The 26125-nt window shown below is 43.7% G+C and overlaps 1 protein-coding gene across 1 annotated transcript in view; it reads right to left on the bottom strand.

Moving 5' to 3' along the window:
* ABCB1 (ATP-dependent translocase ABCB1) overlaps window positions 1-26125 on the bottom strand; it is a 103132-nt gene that overhangs the window by 13462 nt on the left and 63545 nt on the right. The window contains 10 exon segments of the mRNA XM_024991021.2: window positions 724-921; window positions 1405-1561; window positions 4546-4686; window positions 6111-6211; window positions 14818-15021; window positions 17888-17971; window positions 20661-20729; window positions 20731-20739; window positions 24292-24399; window positions 25597-25743. Coding sequence (XP_024846789.1) covers window positions 724-921; window positions 1405-1561; window positions 4546-4686; window positions 6111-6211; window positions 14818-15021; window positions 17888-17971; window positions 20661-20729; window positions 20731-20739; window positions 24292-24399; window positions 25597-25743 — 1218 coding nt within the window.

Below are 26125 nucleotides of genomic sequence, written 5' to 3'. Positions count from 1 at the left end.
TGGATGTCCACCCCCCCACCCCCCAGCCCCCACTGATCCTCTCATGTAACTGAGACCAAGGGAAGGGGGACGGCAGGCAAAAAGGCTGCCTGTCGAGGAGGGGAAGGTAGTAGAGTTGAGGGAAAAGTTGGACAAATTGGCTGGAACAGTGGACACAGCTTTGAGACTATGTCAAGGAGGTCAGGCCATTGTTTAAAGGTTTATAAAGCCATGGCTTATGGTCGAGAATTAAATACATCTAGGCATTAAGAAGACAAAAAATTTGGAATGAGCTGAACAAGAAAGGATGCTCAGAAGGACCTAGAGATTATTATACTAAATGAAGTAATTCACACAGAGAAAGGCAAATATCATATGCTATCACTCACGTGGAATCTAATTTTTTAAAATTATACAAATGAACTTTACAAAACAGAAAGAAGACTCTCAGATTTCGAAAACACACTTATGGTTACCAAAGGGGAAACATGTTGGAGAAGGATAAATTAGGAGCGTGGGATTAGCACACACAATCCTCTATATATAAAACAGATAGCTGACAAGGACCTCCTGTTGAGGGAACTCCACTCAATATTCTGTAACAACCTGCATGGGTAAAGAATCTGAAAAAAGCGTGGATATATGTATATGTGTAACCGAACTGCTTTGTCGTACACCTGAAACTAACACAATATTGTAAATCAACTACATTCCACAAAAAAATAAAGAAAATAGTGCGCTCACCACTGTGCCAGCCAAGGGGTCATAGAACCGCTCCAGGAGCTGGACGACTGTGCTCTTCCCGCAGCCGCTGCTGCCCACCAGGGCCAGCGTCTGGCCCTTCTTCACCTCCAGGCTCAGCCCCCGAAGCACCGGGATGTCTGGTCGAGTGGGGTAGTTGAACACGACGTCATTAAATGCCACGTTTCCTTCCACTGTACTCTAAAATCAGGACAGTAACAGTAAATTTCATTGCTGCAATCCTGAAAACTGACTTTAGAGCCAATCCTCTGTACTGCCAGGTATCAGAGGGCAGCGACCTTGGATTGCAATCAAGCTTCAGTTGTAACTGCTAGAAAGTAATACAGATCTAAAAGGGTCAGCGTTTCCACAGCATGTCTCATTAACATAATACAAACGTGATAACCCAAAGCTATAACAGAATTACCTACACATAATAAAACCTGATTCGCAGGATTTGTGTATAAAATGGGCAGTATTCCTATATCCCCGTGGCTCTGTTATATAGAAGTACTAGATGTTAACATGTATCAATATTATCAGCATTTATTAAAATGAACCCCTGATCAAGAAAGTTTCATTTTACTACCAGCAAGTAAAAGCACAGATTTTATTAAAGTTCCACTTAGAATACATTCATTCATCAGTTAGGAGCAGGTCACGTAATCAAAACATGAAACTGACCGGCTTTAGGCCTTCTGTGCTGTAGCTGTCGATCAGAGGAATTTTTTCAATGATATTGATGACGTGGGCTGCTGACACTTTGGCCTTGGCATAGTCAGGAGCAAATGAACTGACCTGTCCCACAGCCATGGCACCAAAGACAATAGCTGAGAACACTCTGCCAACAACAAAGACAAAATGTGTCAAGAGTTAACGACTGCAATGCCCAAAGGGTGGCACTTCTACAACCTGAGAGCGCTACCTCGAAGAATCCCAATACCTTAGTCAAAAAATAAAACAACCGTTTCCTTGTAAGTTCATATCAGTGTGGTTAACTGATTGTAAAATGACCCCACGTTTCACCTCTCTCTGGGTTTTCGCCTTCTTATAATGTGACCTTGCAGCCTCTCCATGGAAGAAGTGGAATTTGTCTTCCTACCCTTGGAATCTGGGTTGGCCTTGGGACTTGCTCTGGCCAACAGGATGTGGTGGAAGTGACCGTTTCCAGCTCCAAGCCTACGATTCAGTGCTCCTGTCTCTCTCATTCCGCCACAACCACAAGCCCGGCTGGCTGGCTGGAGGACAAGGCACGGACAGAAGAGTGTTGTGTGGGCCCCACTGCTCACTGCACACACGCGTGAGCCCAGCTGAGATCTCCTCTGCCTAGGCCAGATAGCAGAACTGCCTGGCTGACCCCAGACTTCAGAGCCAAGAACAGATGTTCACTATTGTACATTCCTGGGGGCTAGCGGGTGGTTGTCTTGCAGCAGTATCTGTGGCCATCAATAATGGATATAGGCAGTTTTGCTGGAATTGGATCAGAGTCTTAGAAAAGCCGTGAGCCATGCAGCAAACAAGAGAGTTCCTTAAACAGCCACATAGTGTGCTGGTCTCAAGATGCACTGAGTTCTTTTTGGGTTTTTTTTGGCCATGCTGCAGCTTCTGAAATCTTAGCTCCCCCTAGGGATCGAACCCAGGCCACAGTATAGAAAGCAACCGAGTCCTAACCACTGGACCACCAAGGAAGTCCCTGCATCGCCATTCTTAATCTACATCATGGGAATCATAGCAGCTTCAAGTCGGGAAGGACTTCACAGGATGTCAAGTCCAGCTCTCCAAGTTTGTGCCAGGGCGCACACCCCAGGCCAGCTCCCATCCTTTGTTTCAGGAAGGAGGAAGTTTGCTAGAGGAAGTCTTTTGTTAATCAAAGAGAAATGTACATCCTTTTGCCTAATACTGCCCTTCAAAGAACTGGAATATTATTTAAAAAGCCCTTTGCATCTTTGGTAACTCCTTTCACTCCCAACATTCCAGGGGCCCTTCTCTGGACACACTGATCAAAATGTCTTTTTAAACAGTAGGCCTAGAACCAATACAACACTGGGGATCTTCCCAGGATCATACCATGAGTCCATCAGGTCTGTTTCTTTGGGCTCTATGCCTGAGCCAACGGAGCCCACAGCGCTGTTTCTACACACCTCTGAACAAATCACTCAGATGGTTCATTTGGTCTGCTTATCTAGACCTGTGGGATCTTTTTCAAACAGATAACTCTTCAGACAGGTCTCCCCTATCCCTTACTCAGAAGACTGATTTTCTGAATCTAACAATCCAAGAGTCAGTAACTTCCATCAGTTGAATACCTTAACCTCAGAGTAAAGCACTAATTTGGATTCTCTGGTGACTTAGACAGTTAAGAGTCTTCCTGCAATGCTTGTGAACTGTGGTGTTGGAGAAGACTCTTCAGAGTTCCTTGGGCTGCAAGGAGATCCAACCAGTCCAACCTAAAGGAGATCAGTCCTGGGTGTTCATTGGAAGGACTGATGTTGAAGCTGAAACTCCAATACTTTGGCCACCTGATGCGAAGAGCTGACCCTGATGTTGGGAAAGATTGAGGGCAGGAGAAGGGGACGACAGAGGATGAGATGGTTGGATGGTATCACCGACTCAATGGACATGGGTTTGGGTGGACTCCAGGAGTTGGTGATGGACAGGGAGGCCTGCGGTTCATGGGGTCGCAAAGAGTCGGACATGACTGAGCGACTGAACTGAACTGAGTTCAATCCCTGAGTCCGGAAGATACCCTGGAGATGGACATGGCAACCCACTCCAGTATTCTTGCCTGGAAAATCCCATGGACAGAGAAGCCTGGTGGGCTACAGTCCATAGGATTGCAAAGAGTCGGACACGACTGAGAGACTACACTTTCACTTTCAAAGAAATAATTATAAAATAATTATCTAATCGAAGCACCAATACCAGTGAAGCCTGATTACAATCCTTTGGCCATAGTTATAAAGAGCACCTGCATATCATCTGTCAGACAAAGGTTGAGTGGAAATTTTACAATCTTCTGTTGGGGTCATCCTGAGAAACCTGGAATGCATGCACAAATCAATGCCTAAATGGGATGTAAATATACTGACACATCCTTCCAAGTTTCAATGATGCTGGTTTAACTATAAAACTGTGTCACCACTGATTATGGTAGCTATCAAAAGGCAGCTCAGACATCACCAAATGAAGACACTCAGAAAAATTACACTCACTTTTCACTACCAAACCACATATTTTAGTTTAACTGTATATTCAGTATTTTAGAAGGAAGTCCAGGCCTGTCTTCTGACTCAGGTACAATCTTCTGCATTTCACAGTGATGAGCCAGATATTTCCATAGAGCTTTCCTTTTTCATTCCTCAATTTCTCCAGCTCTTACCTTCTAATTCCTTTTCTCTTATTAAGCAAAGCAAATGTATCCTAGAATATTCCAGAGCTCTCAGAACTCAGTGCTCCACATCTATTCTTTAGCTGCCCTGTTCAGAATCTTCTCAAAGGAACTAGGTACTTGACTCTGGGTGAGGCTTCTTCCCAAACACCCAGACCTGCTGGAAACCCCTTGATGAATCACAACCCCACCGAGCCATGGATTTGAGAAGGTCAAATGTGTGAGTCAGTACTGGGGAGAAGGGCAGATGCCAATTCTCCAAATGAAATGGGATGCTTTCAGAGTAACACACGGAAACTCAAAGGCAAAACGCCAACTTCTGAATCACCAAAATCTCTTCATGAAGCTCCACAGTAAGGCTTCCTATCCAGACATGAAGCAGATGCACCTTGGTTTCATTTCTAGAGCCCAACTGTCAATAGGAGCCCCATACTTACAAGAGAACATCCTGAAACTCCATGATGCCTTGTGCCACCAAGTAGGCACCAAACCGGAAACAGCCAGCATAGGAGAAATACATCATTGCCTGGGTGAAGGCAAATGTAATTCCAAAGACATGTGCTTTCCTCAAAGAGTTTCTGAAAAGAAGACATTCTGACATTTACTTGACTTTCATTTCTCAGTCCTTAAAACATAATCTTTGATGCGTTAGCAGTAGGGGATGGTGGCACAGCAGACAAAATGGGTTTCATTTCCAAAACCCTAAGTTTGGTCATCACATCTCCACTTTAATGGAGAACTAACCACACCTCGAAGTGTTGAGGTCAAGGTAAAATAAGCCAAGGACAAGAAGAGTTTGTTAGGGGTTAGTGCACTCCTTCCCTCCCCACCACCCGTGGACATGTAACATATATGTACTCTACACTGAACAATCACCCAACACGTGTTGACCCAACACCCATGAGCTGCAGGGACGTGAAGGGCCACGAAGAGGTGCCAGCTGTGTTCTTGACCTTGGGGACCCAGGAGCTGAGCTGGATGATTCATGCAGTGGAAGTTTCCCTTGTAACATGTTACAGCAAGAAATGAGGAGGCACCAGTGGCACTCCACTCCAGTGCTCTTGCCTGGAGAATCCCATGGATGGAGGAACCTGGTAGGCTGCAGTCCATGGGGTCGCTAAGAGTCGGACACGACTGAGCGACTTCACTTTCACTTTTCACTTTCATGCATTGGAGAAGGAAATGGCAACCCACTCCAGTGTTCTTGCCTGGAGAATCCTAGGGACGGGGAGCCTGGTGGGCTGCCATCTATGCGGTCCCACAGAGTCGGAGAGGACTGAAGCGAATTAGCAGCAGCAACCCTCTGGGGGTTTAGGGAAGGCGCCCCCAGGGAGTTAACACGTGTGGTTTTGAGCCACATGGAGCTGGGTGGTGTGGGCGCAGACTGGTGAGTGGGCCTGTTTCAAGCAGAGCAGCTCAGCTTCTGTTTTGAGGACTGGGCTTTAAACAATTTTTTTCCTATAAAAAGGGTCTACTATAAAACCCAAATCTGTTCATTGTATAAGAAACAAAAGAGTCAAAGAGGTCGGGCCTGCTCGTATCCACGTCACTTTTTAGAGCACTCACCGTGAGTTCATTAAAGGACAAAGGGTCTGCACTGGAGACAGGTACAGAGAACAAGGAAGGGAGGGTGTCCTCAGGAAGCACCACACCCTCAAGCCTCACAGACACCCCAAATTTCACATTCCACAAAGAACTCATTCCCAGCAGGATCATGTAGTAGGGTCATCACGCAAACACAGGGTCAGAGCCATTCTCAGTATCCTGGCTCCCTCCCCTGCCCTCGGTTACCTGTTCTCACTGGATCTACCTCAGAGATGTCCTTGCCTTAGGTCAGGTCCTGTGATTCCTCTCTTGGAGAATTACAACTGCTTCCCAATTGGTTCCCTTTTAGAAGTCTCTCCACTAACTCCCTACCTTCTGTCAAACTAATTTTCCTGAAAACAAACCTGATGATTGAAAAAGTCCCCATACTCCCCTCCTACTCGTCAGTGGCTATTACCTGTATGGTACCTGCAAACTCTGGGCATACATATATTCAAACCTCTCCTCCCGAGTCAAAGAAACAACAGTCCGGAAGTTTTCTATCGCTTCAGTGGCAATCTGTAACAGAGAACACTCCGTCACTAAAGGTACAAAAGCCAGCAGTGGCAACGAGTTGGAATTCCACTAGAGAGATTAATATTATATATTAAATAATATTTATTATGACCTCTGAGTTTCTTTGCTATGGAAAGAGATACTAAGTACGTTATCAAATTGAGTTTTAGATCTGGAAAGAACATGAGCTAATTTAAACTCCTCTCTGCAGAAAGAGATTCTCAAGCGTCAACAGATGAAGGCCCTTACCTAAAGCCACACAGCTTTACAGGAGCGAAAGTAACCTGAGAACTCAGTATTTTACCTCTATTGAAGTGCTCTTTCTTCTATGATGGTCACATTTTCAGTTCATAATTATTATATATAAATTATTATAGTATCATTATAATTGCTATTATTAAAAATATATAATGTTTATATTTTTCTCTGCATAATTGTCATTTGAGACAACTAAAGAATATTTGGAAAATATTGAAAAGATAAAGAAGGTAATGAAAAATTACGTATTAGTGTATTTTACATAATACCTTACATGCTGTTATTTTCTAAAAATATACCTGTTTAACAAAACTGGGCTGAGGTTCTATGTTTGGCTTTACAGCCTTATTTTTTACTTTAACAAATATCAAGAGCCTTTTCCAAGGTTATTAAATATATATATTAACAATGAGTTGTTTAAAGGACCACTGAACAAAGCTTTTACTGAACTAAGTTTTCAATTCTTACTAAAAAGAATGCTGTGAAAACATCCTTGCACATTTATGTCCATATTAAATTATTGTCTTAGACATTCTTAAAAGTGAGTTAACAAGATCAAAGAAAATAAACTAATTTTTAAGGAGTACAGCACATATTAACACTTTGTTTTCCAGAAAGTTACTATCATTCGATTATGTTTTAGTTGAAAGTTAACTTCTAACAAGGCTATCTCATTAGGACACAAACATCATTTACCACTTTTTAGAGTCTGGGTAAAAAGGCTATAGAAAATACAGAAAACACCAGTATACAATACAAAATGATACTTCAGCCTGCTTCAGCGTGGGACCTTAAAACATCTGTCTGCTCTCATCTATAAAATGAGGGTACACAAGAGGGTCTCTGGAGTCCCTTTTAACTCTAATTTTAAGAGAAATAAGTTTCAGATTGTAAGTCTAAATTATAAATCACTATGAGAAATTACCCATATTAAGATGTTCTTCCTTTCTCTGGCCTCTTCCCTGATCAGAACTGACTCTAATACAGACAAATTCAATTATATTATAGTGATTTATGGCAAAACAAAAATCACAAACCTAAACTCTCACTGATTCTTTACTGAATCCTACACCAATACCTACCTTTAAAGATAATAGTGAATATTTGATATGATGTTGTTGGTTTTAAAGACTAATGCAAAAGGCTACTAGAAGAAAGAAATTAATACCATATTCTTAAAAACAAAAAAAGTATTTTAAAAATAAAGTTAAAATTATTATGTTCTGACCCAGCAGGCCAACAAGAATGAACTAAGTTTACCATAAGCTACTAACAAATACAGGGAAATGTCCAGATTCAACTTATGTTAAAATATTTTATGCAATTATTTACATATTATAAAAATTATACTTATTTTAGAAAACACTAACACTGCAGAAAGCAAAAAGTTAGAAGAAAAAAATCCACCTCCAGTCAAACCCTCAGTGATGACCTCAGAGTAGAAATATTTTCATTATGAGGCTTCAAACAAAGAAAAGAGGCTTTTTTTGCATTAGTTAAGAAAATTCAGCAAACTTTATAACTGTCTGCTGGAAAAAAACAGACTTGACTGTGAATTTCAATGTAATGATTTTAAGAAATACTTATTTCTGGGCACATTTTTTTCTAACGCCAGTGTGTGTATTGTTTGGTTTGTAACGTCATCACTTTATAGTGTGTGGAGAGCCCAATAAAAGTGAGAGTTCATGAGCTGCACACCTTGAATAGTGAGTAAAATAATATAATCACTGCAAAATCATCTTCATCTTGTCACACAAGAAGAAATTAGGAAAAGGCTTAATTACTATTCTGTACCCTCGCAGGTTCATTTACTCCAAATTTTACATAGAGATTCAGTAACCACTATGAGGAAAGGGATGTTGTAATTCAAGAGGAGGAAATATCAATAGCACTGGGTTTCCCTCAGAAACCATCATGTACTAAATGATTTTTAGGAATGCAAAAAATATGCACAGGTTTCCTGAAAAACCTCACACTTCTCCTCCTACCCTTGTAGAAACTCAAGTGTGATTACAGCTTTTATTTCTAAAAAAGAAAAAGCATCTATTCTATAAAAATGTTCATTCGTGAATAATATGACAGAAATCAATGGAGCAGAGACCACGAGCAGTGTAGTGGTTTTAGGAGCCGGCTCTGACATCACACAGTCCTGCTCTGCAATCCTGGCCCTGCTCCATCCTTTTAAGGGGAACAACAGATATGATACTGGTCCCCACCTTAGTAGGGAAGACGGTCATTAATCAATAAACAAGTGGGAAAGAAACATTAAGTGCAGAAAAGTGTCAGTAATGAATTCGAATGTCAGGAGAGACCTCTCAGAAGAGCTATGAAGACCAGAGGGAACCAGCTTGGAATTTTGTAGGACCAGAAAGAAGGCCCATGAGGCCAGGGCAGGTGGATGAGGGAGACAGCAGAGCAACACAGGGTCAGAGAAGTCATCATGGGCTGAGTCATGCAGAGTTTAATAATCCAGGGTTGATTCTATTGCCAGTGTGATCAGAAGTCACTGGAGGGGTGGAGGTTCAGTTCAGTTCAGTCGCTCAGTTGTGTCCAACTCTTTGCTACCCCATGAACCACAGCACGCAGGCCTCCCTATCCATCAACAACTCCCGGAGTTCACCAAAACGCATGGCCATCGAGTCAGTGATGCCACCCAACCATCTCCTCCTCTGTCATCCCCTTCTCCTCCTGCCCTCAATCTTTCCCAGCATCAGGGTCTTTTCAAATGAGTCAGCTCTCCGCATCAGGTGGCCAAACTATCAAAGTTTGAGCTTCAGCATCAGTCCTTCCAATGAATGTTCAGGACCTCTTTCCTTTAGGATGGACTGGTTGGATCTCCTTGCAGCCCAGGGGACTCTCAAGAGTCTTCTCCAACACCACAGTTCAAAAGCATCAATTCTTTGGTGCTCAGCTTTCTTTATAGTCCAACTCACATCCATACATAACTACTGGAAAAACCATAGCCTTGACTACACGGACCTTTGTTGACAAAGTAATGTCTCTGCTTTTCAATATGCTATCTAGGTTGGTCATGACCTTCCTTCTAAGGAGCAAGTGTCTTTTAATTTCATGGCTGCAATCACCATCTGCAGTGATTCTGGAGTCCCCCAAAATAAAGTCAGTCACTGTTTCCACTGTTTCCCCATCTCTTTCAATGAAGTGATGGGACCAGATGCCATGATCTTAGTTTTCGGAATGTTGGGCTTTAAACCAACTTTTTCATTCTTCTCTTTCACTTTCAGCAACGGGCTCTTCAGTTCCTCTTCACTTTCTGCCATAAGGGTGGTGTCATCTGCATCTCTGAGGTTATTGATATTTCTCCCGGCAATCTTGATTCCTGCCTGTGCTTCCTCCAGCCCAGCTTTTCTCATGATGTACTCTGCATATAAGTTAAATAAGTAGGGTGACAATACACAGCCTTGACATACTCCTTTTCCTATTCGGAACCAGTCTGTTGTTCCATGTCCGGTTCTAACTGTTGCTTCCTGACCTGCATACAGCTTTCTCAAGAGGCAGGTCAGGTGGTCTGGTATTCCCATCTCTTTCAGAATTTTCCACAATTTATTGTGATCCACACAGTGAAAGGCTTTGGTATAGTCAATAAAGCAGAAATAGATGTTTTTCTGAACTCTCTTGCTTTTTCCATGATCCAGCGGATGTTGGCAATTTGATCTCTGCTTCCTCTGCCTTTTCTAAAACCAGCTTGAACATCTGGAAGTTCATGATTCACGTATTGCTGAAGCCTGGCTTGGAGAATTTTGAGCATTACTTAAATTGTGTGAGATGAGTGCAATTGTGCGGTGGTTTGAGCATTCTTTGGCATTGCCTTTCTTTGGGATTGGAATGAAAACTGACCTTTTCCAGTCCTGTGGCCACTGCTGAGTTTTCCAAATTTGCTGGCATATTGAGTGCAGTACTTTCACAGCACCATCTTTTAGGATTTGAACTACCTCAACTGGAATTCTATCACCTCCACTAACTTTGTTTGTAGTGATGCTTTCTAAGGCCCACTTGACTTCACATTCCAGGATGTCTGGCTCTAGGTGAGTGATCACACCATCATGATTATCTGGGTTGTGAAGATCTTTTTTGTACAGTTCTTCTGTGTATTCTTGCCACCTCTTCTTGATATCTTCTGCTTCTGTTAGGTCCCTACCATTTCTGTCTTTTCTTGAGCCCATCTTTGCATGAAATGTTCCCTTGGTATCTCTAATTTTCTTGAAGAGATCTCCAGTCTTTCCCATTCTATTGTCTTCCTCTATTTCTTTGCACTGATCACTGAGGAAGGCTTTCTTATCTCTCCTTGCTATTTTCTGGAACTCAAATGCATTCAATGGGTATTGAATGCTATTCTTTGGAACTCAAATGCATTCAAATGGGTATATCTCTCCTTTTCTCCTTTGCTTTTCGCTTCCCTTCTTTCACAGCCTCCTCAGACAGCCATTTTGCTTTTTTGCATTTCTTTTTTTTTGGAGATTGTCTTTATTCCTGTCTCTTTACAATGTCAGGAACTTCCATCCATAGTGCATCAGGCACTCTGTCTATCAGATCTAGTCCCTTGAATCTATTTCTCACTTCCACTGTATAATCATAAGGAATTTGATTTAGGTCATATCTGAATGGTCTAGTGGTTTTCTCTACTTTCTTCAATTTAAGTCTGAATTTGGCAATAAAGAGTTTATGATCTGAGCCACAGTCAGCTCCCGGTTTTGTGACTGTATAGAGCTTCTCCATCTTTGGCAGCAAAGAATATAATCAATCTGATTTCATTGTTGACCATCTGATTATGTCCATGTTAGACTCTTCTCTTGTGTTGCTGAAGAGGGCGTTTGCTATGACCAGTGCGTTCTCTTGGCAGAACTCTATTAGCCTTTGCTCTGCTTCATTCCGTATTCCAAGGCCAAATTTGCCTGTTACTCCAGGTGTTTCTTGACTTCCTACTTTTGCATTCCAGTCCCCTATAATGAAAAGGACATCTTTTTTGGGTGTTAGTTCTAGAAGGTCTTGTAGGTCTTCATAGAACTGTTCAATTTCAGCTTCTTCAGCATTACTGGTTGGGGCATAGACTTGGATTATCATGATATTCAATGGTTTGCTTTGGAAACGAACAGAGATCATTCTGTCATTTTTGAGATTGCATCTAATACTGCATTTCAGACTCTTTTGTTGACTAGGATGGCTACTCCATTTCTTCTAAGGGATTCCTGCCCACAGTAGTAGATGTACAATGGTCATCTGAGTTAAATTCACCCATTCCAGTCCATCTTAGTTCACTGATTGCTAGAATGTTGATCTTCACTCTTGCCATCTCCTGTTTGACCACTTTCGATTTGCCTTGATTCATGGACCTGACATTCCAGGTTCCTATGCAATATTGCTCTTTCCAGCATTGGACCTTGCTTCTATCACCAGTCACATCCACAACTGGGTGTTGTTTTGCTTTGGCTCCATTCCCTCATTCTTTCTGGAGTTATTTCTCCACTGATCTCCAGTAGCATATTGGGCACCTAGCAACTTGGGGAGTTCATCTTTCAGTGTCCTATCTTTTTGCCTTTTCATACTGTTCATGGGGTTCTCAAGGCAAGAATACTGAAGTGGTTTGCCATTTCCTTCTCCAGTGGACCACATTCTGTCAGATTTTATTGCCAGTGTGATCACAAGTCACTGGACGGGTGGAGGTTAGCAAGATCTTATTTATGTTTATAAGAGATGACTGTGGCCTCTGTCAGACAAATATAAAAAGTGGACAGACAGACCAATTAGGCTGCTGCTATGCGACTTTGGGCAAGTTACCTGACTCCTCTGAACCCTGAGTTTTATGATCTAACAGGGTAATTCAAAAGGGTTACTGAGAGTATCAAGTGAGAACATGTAGCATTCTTAGCATGATGCCTGGTATATAATAAACCATCAACAAGTGGTAGCCTGAGAATGACGATCAGATGGGAGCTGACTTTTACTATTTCATAGACTGGTTGGTGCAGCAATCACTTCCCTTATCTGCTTTTATCTCTCTCTCATGAACCACCGATTTAGAGCATTTACCCCACTCCCGACCTTTATCCAGAAAACCTGCTATTCTCAAACATATGTTTCCATCTGCACCCCTTCACCCCCCCCACTTCCAACAAATGACCAGAGTTTTAAAGCTAATGCAATACCTCGAAGGTGAAAACCTGTGGCTTGCAATGAATCAGCTTCCGACTGGTCATCTTCCTACAAACAACCTAAACCTCCGCTCTGGGACACTCTGAACACCTCCATAAACGATGACACTAGAAACAGTAATGCACTTGCTTTGTATGCACATTTTTTCATCTTCTCATTAGATGAATCAACACCATAGGGGAAAATCCCACAAAGTACAGGATTAAACGAAGTGACTGGTCACAGGACGGACTCCCTGCCAGGGGCTGACGTCACCTGGGCCTGACCACAGCCAACGTCTGAGGGCCAGCACCATGCTGCTGGACTTCAGGACCAAAGGAAACCTCACATGAGGACTTTCTCCCCCAGACAATCACTGAGAAGCACTAAAGCTGATCCAAAGAAGTTTCCTGAAGGAATCCCAAGGACACAGGGTACAAAAAGTCAGAGGAGATAGCAGAGAGGCAACGGAAACAGTGAGAGTGCTGATAACCAACCAAAGGACCCTTTTCATCATCCTTATTGGTGAGATGCCTGGTCCAGAGACAAAGGACCCAAGGCCACTGGATCTGCCCAGGTCGCTGCCTTGAATCTTAGGCACCTTGGAGGGTCCACGGGTAGATGTCACCCTATCCTAGACGGTAGGCCTAGTTCTGAGGGAGCTCGGCTCTGACCGCTCGTTTCTGCAATGATACAGATCATGTGATATCAGACTATGCCCCACCATCAGCAGACCTCTGTTTTATTTTTCTTTAGTGGAGGATAACTGCTTTACCACCTTCCTTCTGAGCCTCTGCTTCCCCCCTGTCCTACTCCTCTAGGTCAGCACAGGGCACTGCTGTGTTAAACAGCAGCTTCCTACCAGCTATGTATTTTACACATGGTAGTCTGTATATGTCAAAGACCTCTTTGTTTCTTAACTGAGGTACAACTTGGGAGCATGACTGTCTGCGTTTGAATCGTGGCTCTGAAACTTATGAGCTCTGAGGCACTGTGGCATTACCTGCCTGTGCCTCAGCCTCACCTGCGAAAGGAACTAATAGAAGAACCTATCACACAGGCCTCCCTGAGGAGTAGAGCAACTGCCATACATGCATCTGTTCAAAACAACAACTCTACTCAAAACTCGGTAATAACCTAAATGAAGAAAGAATTTGACAAAGAACAGATACATGTGTAACTGAATCACTTTGTTGCACACCTCAAACTAACACAACAGTGTTAATCAACTATACTCCAATATAAAGTAAAACTTTTTGGGAAAAAAAGGGGAGATTCAAAATGCAAATCAAGCAACAATAACAAATAGGCAAGCACGCAACATGGTTCCTCCACCCCCAGCAAAATATGTTAGGATAAAGGGTAAATGGGGCTTCCCAGGTGATTCAGTCAGTAGTAAAGAATTCGCTTGCCAATACAGGAAGCATAGGAGACGCAGGTTAGATCCCTGGGTTGGGAAGACCTCCTGGAGAAGAAAATGACAACCCACTCCAGTTATTCTTGCCTGGGAAATCCCATGGACAGAGAAGCTTGGCAGACTATAGTCCATGGGGTTGCAAACAGTTGGACATGAGTGAGTGACTAAAAACAACATTAACAGATGGCAAACACAAGTAACGTGAAGGGAGGAGGTGTAATGAAAGGGAAAGAGGGATGATATTTTAGCCAGTTAGAGTGAATACCTTTAAGACTTTTCAAGTTTTTAAAATCTCCCCTCCCCACATCTAATTAAATAGGCCTCCTTTCCTCAATAAAGCAATGGATTTCTGGAGAAAGGGGAAGGAAGGAGAAAAAGTGATATGAAAACAATTGTAACTAGAAAAGTCCAACAAAATTAGTCTTCAGTCTGTGAGTCTAAGAATTTGTTTTGCTACTTTTCTTCAGTTTGCAATCTGCTGAACAAGTGTCAAATAAGACTGCTTTGAGGAATGGTTATAAAAACATTCTCAGGGACTTCCCTGGTGGTCCAGTGGTTAAGACCCCTGTGCTCCTAACGCCAGGGGCCAAGGTTCAATCCCTGGTCCAGGGACTAAGATCCCACACGCTGCAACTAAGTTCACAGGCCACAAGGAAGACTCAGCACAGCCAAATAAACAAAAACAAAAGCCATCCTCAGAGCACAGAAAGTAGCCACGACTAACAGAACAACACTGCTTAGAATATTTTACTTACCCAGGTCAGAAATGTTATCTCATTTGACTCACCTTCCCAGCACCTTCCAGTTCTTTCTTATCTTTCAGGGCTTGTCCAGACAACATTTTCATTTCAATAACTCCTGCTACTGCAATGATGGGTACAATTGCTAACAGGAGAAGTGTTAACTGCCAGCCATAGATGAGGGATATAATAATGCCTGTGCCAAGATTTGCAATATTCTGGGTAATTATAGCAAGCCTGGAGCCTATAGCCTGCAAAACAAACAGAAAACACTGTTAGAGAGACACCTTCCGATCATCTCTAAAGTCCACGCTTATGCATTTTCTTAGGGATTGTGAAAATTCAGCTTTGTGAAAATCTCATCTCCTCGGTTATGATCTAATAAGTTAGTAGTAAAAGTTTACATGTAACTTTATTTGGTTTCCCAGATGAGGATTTTCATGACCTCCGAATAAATATTGAAAGTAGGTCAATAATTCAGAGTTCAATTACATATTTCTATCTCATTTGATTTTTTAAGACCACAAAACTTTTCATTAAAAAATGACACCATGATCCCTAATGCAAGCTCTGCAAATTAGCAAGATAAAATAGTCTGACAATTACGTTCAACTGGGACTGTTGGAAATTTCCAATGTTAGATGTATAACTACCCATAATTTAAACCTAATATTGATCATTGAGGGTATCCAGATATTTTGTGGCTTATTTGAGATGCTTATTGTGTTTACAGGGCTTCCCAGGTGGTACAGTGGTCAAGAATCCACCTGTCAATGCAGGAGACTGCGGTTTCATCCCTGGGTCGGGAAGATACCCTGGAGTAGGAAATGGTAACCCGCTCCAGTATCCTTGCCTGGAGAATCCCATGGACAGAGGAGCCTGGTGAGCTATAGTCCATGGGGTCGCAAAAGAGTTGGACACGACTGAGCTAGAGCTAGAGAGACTATGTTCAGAAAAAATACACAGAGCTGAATGTTATGGAATTTAAATTTACGATACTAAGCAGGCATCAGAACCTTCCATTTACATGCCAGGAGGAGTCTGAAGCACAACTGTCAGAAGCATTCAGTTATTTCCAACTGAAAAGTCAGAAGTCAAAATACAAAGTCAATTCACTTCACTGCTCTACACTTCTCTTCCTTACCCTGGAAATGCCCCACAACCTCAAGCCTTTCCAAATTCCTGCTCTGGCCCATGTCTTATCAACTTTCCAAATTTCCTCTGCTTGAGTGGGGCCATTCTCAGGGAAAGATTAATGATGGAGAACAGTCTAGAGTGGTCATTTCCACCTCTGGGGCCCTGGTCAAATTTTTCCCAACCCCAAAATGACTAGGTACATTGATTAATAACCAAAGCTTCTGGCGACTCTGAGTTTTAAGACAGAATTCTTTCCCAGCCCCCTGCCTCAATGTCAACCTTCTGAAATCATTTGAAACTTATGTTGATACAAACACCAAACCAGTAACTAGGGGGAAATAGTATTACAAAACTACCAATAGCTCTAGAATTAAATTCCATACCAAGGAATTGCACCAGGGCTGCAAGAAACGGCATATATAACAGAGCATTTATTTTTATCTGATGCCATCACTGAGCTTATATAAAGGGAGGTTTAGCCGTATCTGGCATAAGTCAGAGTGGAGTGGCCTTTCAAATCAGCTCTGTATTTGCACATTTTCAATTTCAAAGTCAAGGGTTATAATCTGGAAAGAGTCTGTGGCACAGGCAAGATGGAGACTGTTCCTTTTTCAGTATCCACAAGCCCTACTCAGAACTCATTTCCCACAGCACCCAACTGCAAGAAGCACTCAGAACATCCCCCAAGTTCACAGCAGACAAATTACTCCAGTACCTAAGCTTCCATACACATAAACGTTTCACTGAGGATGGCAGCCAAGGCCACGGAAATAAGTAAAATGGATTAAAGTGCTTCTTTAATGTACATGAAAGATGATCCAAAAAAACCTAGAACCTTAAGCTGGCGGGGAAGTAAGCCCTTTGGCATAGTATGATTAAATGCTTTTGGTGACTTTGCACTGGTTACTGTTCTTTATTCTAATGACACATTCACCATCCCAATATCTATTCCTCATACAGAAAAAGAGTCTCTAGAACACTCCATGGGAGAGCATAGATTACTAGAAGCCAGAAGTTTTTCAACGAGGAGGAGGGTAGGTAACATTCTAAAGCCAGAGCCCAAGAGTGCAACAAGGTTAAGACAAAATCCATCATCCTGTGGATTTTTGTCATAAATAGACCAGGTGGCACTAGTGGTAAAGAACCCGCCTGCCAAGGCAGGAGACGTAACAGACGTGGGCTCAGTCCCTGGGTCAGGAAGATCCTCTGGAGGAGGGCATGGAAACCCACTCCAGTATTCTTGCCTGGAGAATCCTCATGGACAGAGGAGCCTGGCGGGCCACAGTCCATAGGGTCGCAAAGACTCAGACACGACTGAAGCAACTTAGTTTGCACACATGGTGCAGTTAAAGAAGAAATTATCACTTTACCCACCAATCAAAACCTGCTGGTCTAATAGTTTCTAGTTATATTAATTAAAGAGATTCATGTAGCAGCAGAATTTAAGTTTTATAGTCTGATACAATTGTTCCTTTTACCCTTGTTTTAATTTTTTCATACTCGTTTCATTTCTTTCAACCTTTGTCTAAATTTTCTTCCCTCCCCTCTGAATTCAGTGCCCCTAAATTTTCTTACAGCAACTACACACACTTTTTTTCAGTAGCAATTACAATTTTCTGGGGATTAGCAAAGCATTAAAACAGACTGAAAAGATTAAAAAAAAAAAGACTGGGCTTGCATGATACACTGATAAATAATTCCTTTTTAAATAATTATCCTTCTACATATATTTAGATTATGCCATGAATAAGATGGAAAATAACAAAACAAAGCTCAAAATTCATCACTGTTATAGTGATACAGCATATGATATTTAAACAGATAATATTTTTTCCATAAGACACATGCTATATCGCATAGGTTAAAGGTTTGACATTTTCTAAATGATGATGAGAATTAACTGTAGCGAGAGAATTAGTTTCATGCTCAAATTCTAAATGGCCCATTAGGACAATCACAGCAGAAAGGAGGCAGTCATACCCCTTTAACTTGAGCGGCGTCATTGGCAAGCCTGGTCGTCAATGCTCCCGTGGTGTTTTTAGGGTCATCGAACCAGCTCACATCCTGTGGCAGAGAAACTCATTTCATTATCTCAAAGCCTGACGCATGAGACCTTCAGCTCAAGAGACTCACAGGGTGCCCTTATCCCCTACATTAAGCACTTAGGATTTGACACTGAATAGATAAGAAAAGGACTTAATAAAGTCATAAACAGAACATTTCTCAAATAAAAATTTTTGAGTGCCTACTCTGTTCCAAACATAATTGCCAGGTGTTGGACCTATTCAACAGTGAACAAAAATGACAGACTTGCTGCTTTCATGAAGCAGATTCCAGGGACAGACGCCACAAATTAATATACACCATGCCAAGGGGTAATAATGCTAGGGAGAAAACCAGAATGGGGTAAGAAGGGAAAAGAAGAGGGGGCGGCACCATTTTATAGACTGGGGAGGTGAGCGAGAAGGCCTTCTCAGGTGACCTTTGAGCAGAGACCTGAGTACGGAGAGGGATGAGAGTATCTGGACAAGGAAGGGACAGCACGTGCAAAAGCCCCGAGGCAGAGGCATTTTTGATCTGCTCACATACAAGCAAGAAAGCGTAAAGGTCGTCACCAGCCTTAAAAGCACCTCCATGTAAATGTACAGAAGCTGCCTCTTCCTCAGGACAGACATCCATGCTCACTGGGCTCTCCCTCTTCCCTACCCCCATATCCACTTACGTCAGCCAACGTGTAGAGAGTAGACTGTATATGGGGAAGGAGGTGAAGCTCTAGGAGGTGAGGTCTGGGGAGGTAGTGGGGACACAGAGTTTGTGACTTTACTGGCAAATGCAAAGATTCCAAATTTGGGGAATTCCCTGGTGGTCCAGTGGCTAGGACTCCACGCTTTCACTGCTGAGGGCCTGGGTTCAATCCCTAGTCAGAGAACTAAGATCCCACAAGCTGCATCACATGGACAAAAAAAACAAGATACCAGATTTTACCCTGAGAGATATGGGCAGCTTTCAGCAGCTTTTAAGCAGAGGGATGTGATTTAACTTTTATTTTAAAAGAATGATTCTGGTTCTTGGGCAATGAATGAGTGAACTAGGTTAACGATTGAGGCAGTGAGACAGGTTAGGAGGCTGTTGTAATATCGGACAAAGAAGAGGAGACAAGGACAACTCCTAGGACTTTAACCTGAGCAACTGGCAGAATGGAGGGGCCATTTACTGATATTGGGGAGGTCTAGGTGAGGAGTAAGCCCTTTGGCAAAGGGTGGGAGGGGTGTCCAAAGCTGTTTTGGAGACATTTGGTATGAAATTCTTAATAGACATTCAAATAGAGAAGTCAAATAAACAGCTGACTATAGTTTATGGCCAAATAAATGAATCGGGTTAAAAAAAAAAATAAACCAAAGAAGTCTAGATTAAAGTTTAACACTCAACATAAAACAGGATTTTCTTTATAAAACCACTTACACTTTTAAATACAAAAACACTAAAAATATTGTGGTGTCTCAGTTTGTGTCTGTTACAAAAATAACTAAGGTCCTAAGAAGTTACGTTAACTGTGATTTGCAGTTAAAGCAGCATTTATCAAATATTTAAGAAAAAATGAATTATAATGCATTATAATTTATTATAGTACATATCCATTTGGTTTTTTAAAATTGTTAAGTGCTTAAGTGTCTCCCCAATGGAACATAGCTGCCACATATACAGGCACCACTCTGACTTGAAGACCTTACAATACCGAGTATTATGCCTTGTAAGCAGAAGGCACTTAATGCATGATGGCCGGACTGAATAATTGGTGGAGACGGTATGACACAAATCCTCAGCTCAAATCCAAAGTATAAGGGGCCTAGGAGTCGGCCTACGGCCTGGCAGGGGAATGGGGCATTTTAGCCCTGGGCCCAGGCCCTGAGTCTAGTTCGGATCTGTTATAAATACCGTCTGACTGAAAATCCTGACAAGAGGCCCTACACCAAACAGTGCTCTCTCACTCACTGGACTTGGTCCTGGCTCTGTCAGTCCCAAGCCAGCAATCTCCATAAACAGGGCTTGTTTTTAAGCAGCAGGGGGTCATTATACTTATGAGCCAGGGTTTAAACCCTGCCCCATCTCCCCAGGTATATCTGAGGCATTCTTCTGAAGTATCACCGTATTAGTGCTTTTAAAATGTAAAGTTACAAAGTCACAGGCAAAATGTGCGTGATTGTTAAAGACCCTTTGAACTGATCTGCTTTGAGTGACATGTGTAGGACCCCTCTCCCCCTTCCCCTGAGAAACATTCACATCCACGTGCTGTCAGGGCCTGGGAGGTGCCCAGTGTGGGAGACCTAAGTCACTATCCGCTAGTAACAGTGCAGCTGGAACGAGTCTATCAGCCAAGCCCCAGCACAGAAACCAAGCAGCAGCAAGTGGGCCGCGGGGCTGACTTTTGATCTGTGGAAACAAAGGGTTCAGAGGGCACCTCTTGGCAGGAATAAACACGAGCATCACGGGTCTCCCGGGGAGAGAAGGAAAGAAGGAGAGGAGAGGGATGTGGGGGCACGGAATATTGCTTCCATCTCCTCCGCCTGCAGCTGCTGAGGCGGAGGGCGGACGGGAGCCCGCCTGGGAGACGCCATCTGGCGCGCGGGGACCCTGGTCCCGAGCCCATCCCCAGCAGAGCACCCCGGGCTCGCGCTGCGGCCCAACAGCAATCCCAGCGCCTGCCCACAGGGCACAGTGCACACCCCCCGGGCGCCATCCCCGGCAGACCTACCTGCCTCAGCATCGACCTGAAAACCAGGTACCGCAGCCGCCTGGTGAGGATCTCGCCTGCTTTGCCGAAACGTGAAGCCCTGTGGGGAGGGACACGCCACAGGGAGAAGGCTGGTCAGAGGCCCGGCCGCCGGCGACACCGCGGGAAAGGGACGTGGGGTCAGCGCCGGGGCAGGACACCAAAGTCGGAAGCCCGGTTTCAAGGCTTGGCGGCCCTGCTCCTCAAACAGCGACGACCACAAGCGTGGCGCACCACCAGCAGAGCTGGGAGGATCCGGTTCTGACATCGACACTGCCGCACCCCAACCAGCCGGCGGGCCCATTGCGGATCTACAGGAAAGTGGTTCCTCTGTCTCCCTTCCCACTCCTGCTTCTGTCTCTCAGGAACCAGGGCCTGCCACTGAGGAAGTTGGGGAGTTGTTCCCATGGCAAGGGGAATTCGACTCTAACCCAGGGGTTTATATTATGAATCATCCCAAGCAGGAAAATTTTTGAGAGTGAATTGCGGGGGGTGAGGGGCGGGCACTGGTCACAATTACACCAGACCTGAGGTGCAACCTGGAAAAACAGGAATCTGCAGCCGCTCCAGCCATAAAAGATGCAGAGAACAAAGACATCAAATGCTTTGTTTCCAAGTCAAAAGAAAAGCCAAAGTCTAGGAGAGAAATAGGTTGGAAAGGAAGGCTTACTGGAGACAGTTTTCTGCACTGATCTCCCCCCTTTCCCAAGGATATGACCTATGCCTGGGAGGAGAGACGAGCGTAAGATGTGATTGTATGGCCATGCTGGGCCACATCTGGGGAGGAAGGAGGACAGACCCTCGTCCTGGGAGCTTGGGGATATACAGGGCCAGACTGAGGCACTGCGCCACTTTCTCTCTGGAGCTCCGGGAAGGGGAATTTCACAGATGGAGCCTGCCACACAATGGCCCAGGGAGAGCAGAATGGAAATGGCTGGATGGTGCTTTGGAAGATGGGAAGCCCTAAGAAGAGCCCAGAGTCTCCTGCAGCATCTGAGACACGATGGAAGGCAACCGTAGCTCCTCCACACTCCCAGGGGGCAGGCTGGACATCATCGAGAGAGAGACAGAGAGAGAGAGAGAGAGAGAGAGAGAGAGAGAGAGGAGAAACACAGGCAAAGAGCCCAAGTGGAGAGAAAGCGAACTCTTCCTCGTGGTCCTGATCAAGGGGGACAGCCAGGCTGGACCATGTAACTGCAGGCCACCAGCCCTCCGGTCACCAGTGTGAAGCGGGGGGCAGGGGAGGTGCACAGACCAGCGCCCCCCACCCAGTGCTGCAATACTGCGTACCCTCTCTGCTAGTACACACCACCAGGGACAAGGGGGAGAGAAAGAGACCCTGGATTAACTGAGTTGAAGCCTGTCGTTACCAAAATGATTAACTTTACTAGGAAATGACCAGATGAAGGTTTCTGCTTTAAACTGAATGCAACCTCAACTATCTTGCCCACTATGAGAATACTACTCTTGTCATTTGGTTGAGAACTAGCCAGAGAAGGCAATGGCACCCCACTCCAGTACTCTTGCCTGGAAAATCCCATGGACAGAGGAGCCTGGTGGGCTGCAGTTCATGGGGTCGAGAAGAGTCGGACACGACTGAGCGACTTCACTTTCACTTTTCATTTTCATGTATTGGAGAAGGAAATGGCAACCCACTCCAGTGTTCTTGCCTGGAGAATCCCAGGGTCGGGGGAGCCTGGTGGGCTGCCGTCTATGGGGTCGCACAGACTCGGACAAGACTGAAGTGACTTAGCAGTAGCAGCCATTGTAAGTATGTCAGGAACATTATCTCTACAAGTCCTCAGGACAAACCTATAATTACCACTTTACAGAAGAAATGGAGGTTGAGGGAGGCTGGGAAGTGGCCAGAGGCTACAGTTCTAAGGTGGCAGAGCTGGAATCTGATGTGCATCTAAAGAATCTTAACCAGAATGAGCACCCAGAGCCTGGACTATCCCCCAGTGAGCTCCTTCCTTGCTTTTCTAAATGAGGGGCTAACACCATGTTCTAATCCCATTGTTGGCACAGTGCCACCTCTGCACTTCTGAGGTCCTGGAATTCAGAGCCTTTGTTCTCACCCTGGTTTGCCAGGCAAGCCAGGCTCCACTCTCCCTGGGCATCACTGTGTGACAAAGGTACCACTTTGTCTGCCTTTGCGTCACCAATTCAGATTTCCAGCTCAAAGCCTATCCTGCTCCCAACTCCTTAACCAACTGCACCCTCAGCAACCTCTACATTCTCCCAACTTCTCTGGCGTTAATACTTAGTATGACAATCTGTATACAAGTTAGAGTGTCACATTTATTCTCGTTTGATCAGATTCCCCAAAGAGACTTGAAGGACTCAGTAACAAAACAGTCCAGGATTTGGGATCTCCTATCATGTCCAGAAAAGTGTCCTGTCTATTCAAAATATATAAACATACTCACACCATGCAAAATAGAGTTCTATCTTTAAAAATTACATGTGACTAACCACTCATTCTGGAGAAGGAAATGGCAACCCACTTCAGTATTCTTGCCTAGAGAATCCCATGGACAGAGGAGCCTGGAGGGCTGCTGTCCATAGGGTCGCACAGAGTCAGACATAACTGAAGTGACTTAGCATGCAGGCATGCATTGGAGAAGGAAATGGCAACCCACTCCAGTATTCTTGCCTGGAGAATCCCAGGGACAGAGGAGCCTGATGGGCTGCCATCTATGGGGTCACACAGAGTCAGACACGACTGAAGCAACTTAGCAGCAGCTGCAACCACTCATTAATTTAATAAGTGATTATGTTTATAATCATCTCACACACAAGTAGGACCTTACCTCTTTTCATCATCAAGAGTCAGCTGCCATTCTCCCCATTCTAACAGATGAGGGAACCGAGGCTTACACAGTTTCAGTTATTTACTTGCCCAAGGACACAGAATTAGGAACTGGTGCAACTCATACCTGACCCTACACCTAACACCAAAGCCCATACTGCCTTACGATGCGGAGCATCTAGAGTGCTTAAACTCCTGGCAATTTCACTTCAGCCAAATGATCTGCAATCTGTAAAAGCATACTTTGAATATGCTTACTACAGTTTTTGTTTGAAGACTGACATTCTTCCATCATTAGAAAGCTTCCTTCTTCAGGAAAAGAATGACAAACTCTTCAGATATTTTTAAAATCAGCATGACTGGCTTATGGGGCTCTGAGGTTTGTTCTTGCTTTTAGAACACTGGAAGATACTTGAGTATCAGAACTGGATGGCAGTACTTATATATCCAAACATGCGTCCACAGCTCCCCTTAGCTTCCATTTCTAAGACCCCTGCTTTTACTTCCAATCATTGTGTTAGATCAAACACTCCGTTCCCTCTGACTTCATGAACATTTCCAGTCAGGGGAGAAGGTGGGGAGAAGGAAGGAAGCAAGGGTTCCTTCCCTTGGGGTGTAAGAGGAAGCCAGAGGAAGAAAACATCTTTGATTTAAGTCAAGGAAACTGACTGCTAAGAGCCCAGTGACTAGAGGAATGACTCTACTAAACAGCAAATCACACAGATGTTTAATAAATCCCGCCAGTTGGGTAATGATACATTTCTCCAAATGGAAAAAGAAAATGAAAATGTGGACACTTACCTGAAGGAAAAATGTAATAAAAGAAATAATTCCAAGGATTAGAAACAACAGTGAAAACAAGTTACTGTTCTGTCGTTTGGTTTCATCATCCACATTTCTGGTGAAGATCTGGCAAAGAAAATATTTAAGGGTTTCAGTACCACTGACGAAATCATTCACAGTCTGACCCATTTTACACCTAGTTATAGTACTTGGGGTCAAGAGGGCCTTAGCATGTGGAGCTCAGGCAGGCTTCCCGAAGGCCAGACTTCAATGGGGCGGTATCGTGCCTTCCCTAGGGCCCAAGGCCTGTCACTCATTCATTGATCCATCCAACTCTTCCTCCGCTCATACTCCTTCTTGAAGTAATGGGTGCTTCAAGTCAGCACCAAACCCACTACCGCAGAACTGAGGACAAATACTGTCTTATTCCTCTGATGGAAACTACACTGTATGGCAGTCTGTTGTTTCACACGGCGACATTTCCAACTGTCTCAAGGTGTCTGGAGACACATTTGCTGATGTGGTTTTGGAGAGCCCAGGAAGTGAGCTCATATATTCAGCCCAGGTCTCTCTGAAGAAAGGAGGCTTCTTCAGCCAGCCTTCTTTGTAGGGTGGCCTGTTAGACAGACAGTGGGGAACTACAGCCAGCTCACCCGGAACCACACTGGGAGACCTTGGTTAAAAGAGCTAAACAGGATGCCTTGGGCTCAAAAAGCATGCAGAGAACAACCACTTCACAGAGAAAGAAAACCATCTTCCTTCACACTGCACCAAAATCTGACTTGTGAGATTGTAACTTTATGGTTGAAAATGACACCATGAAAAGCAGGGCGACCAGTATCTGTCAGCCTGAGTCTTTTCAAGCCGTCCCATTTGTTTTCATCTTAATACGTGGGATGGACATCCCACAGAGGCCAAGTGCTCAGCCCCATCATGTCCTGACAAGTACACGAGTCAGAGACTGGCTCTTCCTTGAGCTGGTGAGATGAATACACGAGGAACCCTGTACACCAGTCACAGAACTGTTGCTGAGGCTGACTCAGAGTCCAGCGATGGCAGGTAGGGGACAGTCACCTGGTCAGTTTCATGGACTGATTTACAGGACCTCATTCCCAGGGCCCTGGGATAGAAACCAACTGCCACGACAAAGTAAGTTTTGAAAAATCAGTTTTCCTAACACAAATAAAACTTCTACATCTTCAAGCTGTTATATGAAGGTACAATGCACGTTTTTGTGGCTTTTATATAAATTTACAAATACAAACAGTTCATTCTTTAGTCAGGACTCACAGGTAAGTCGCCAAAATGAACATAAACACTTACTCCTATAATCCTTGAAAATATGACTGAGAATGCTGGTTGCAGAGCTCCATTTATAATGGCGCAAAATACACCAACCACAAAATAAGGCCATTCAGTTATATTCAGCTTCAGAATCCTCCAAAAGGAAACTGGAGGTACACTTTCATCCTGGAAAACACAAAATATTACAACAAACCTGTTAGGAAAATAACTGATCTTAATGGATTGAACTGATATACAGTTCTTCTCTATGAAACAATTTGTAAACAAATAGATCTTATTCCTACTTCCTTATCAACTGACGGCTATATAAATCTTTTTTAAAGAGTACAGACAGATTCTGTTACATTGTGCCTTCATTTTTAAAGAAATACATGATGATTCCATAAATATTTAAGTCTGACCGTACATCTGGATCCAAGGTAAGAGAAACCCAAGTAAGATGGCAGGTGTTGCAAGAGGGCATCAGAGAGCAAACACACTGAAACCATAATCAAAGAAAACTAGTCACTCTAATCACACTAGGACCACAGCCTTGTCTAATTCAATG

This window comes from Bos taurus, chromosome 4 (assembly GCF_002263795.3).
Source record: "Bos taurus isolate L1 Dominette 01449 registration number 42190680 breed Hereford chromosome 4, ARS-UCD2.0, whole genome shotgun sequence".
Taxonomy (NCBI): domain Eukaryota; kingdom Metazoa; phylum Chordata; class Mammalia; order Artiodactyla; family Bovidae; genus Bos; species Bos taurus.
This window is presented reverse-complemented; position numbering and strand designations above follow the sequence as displayed.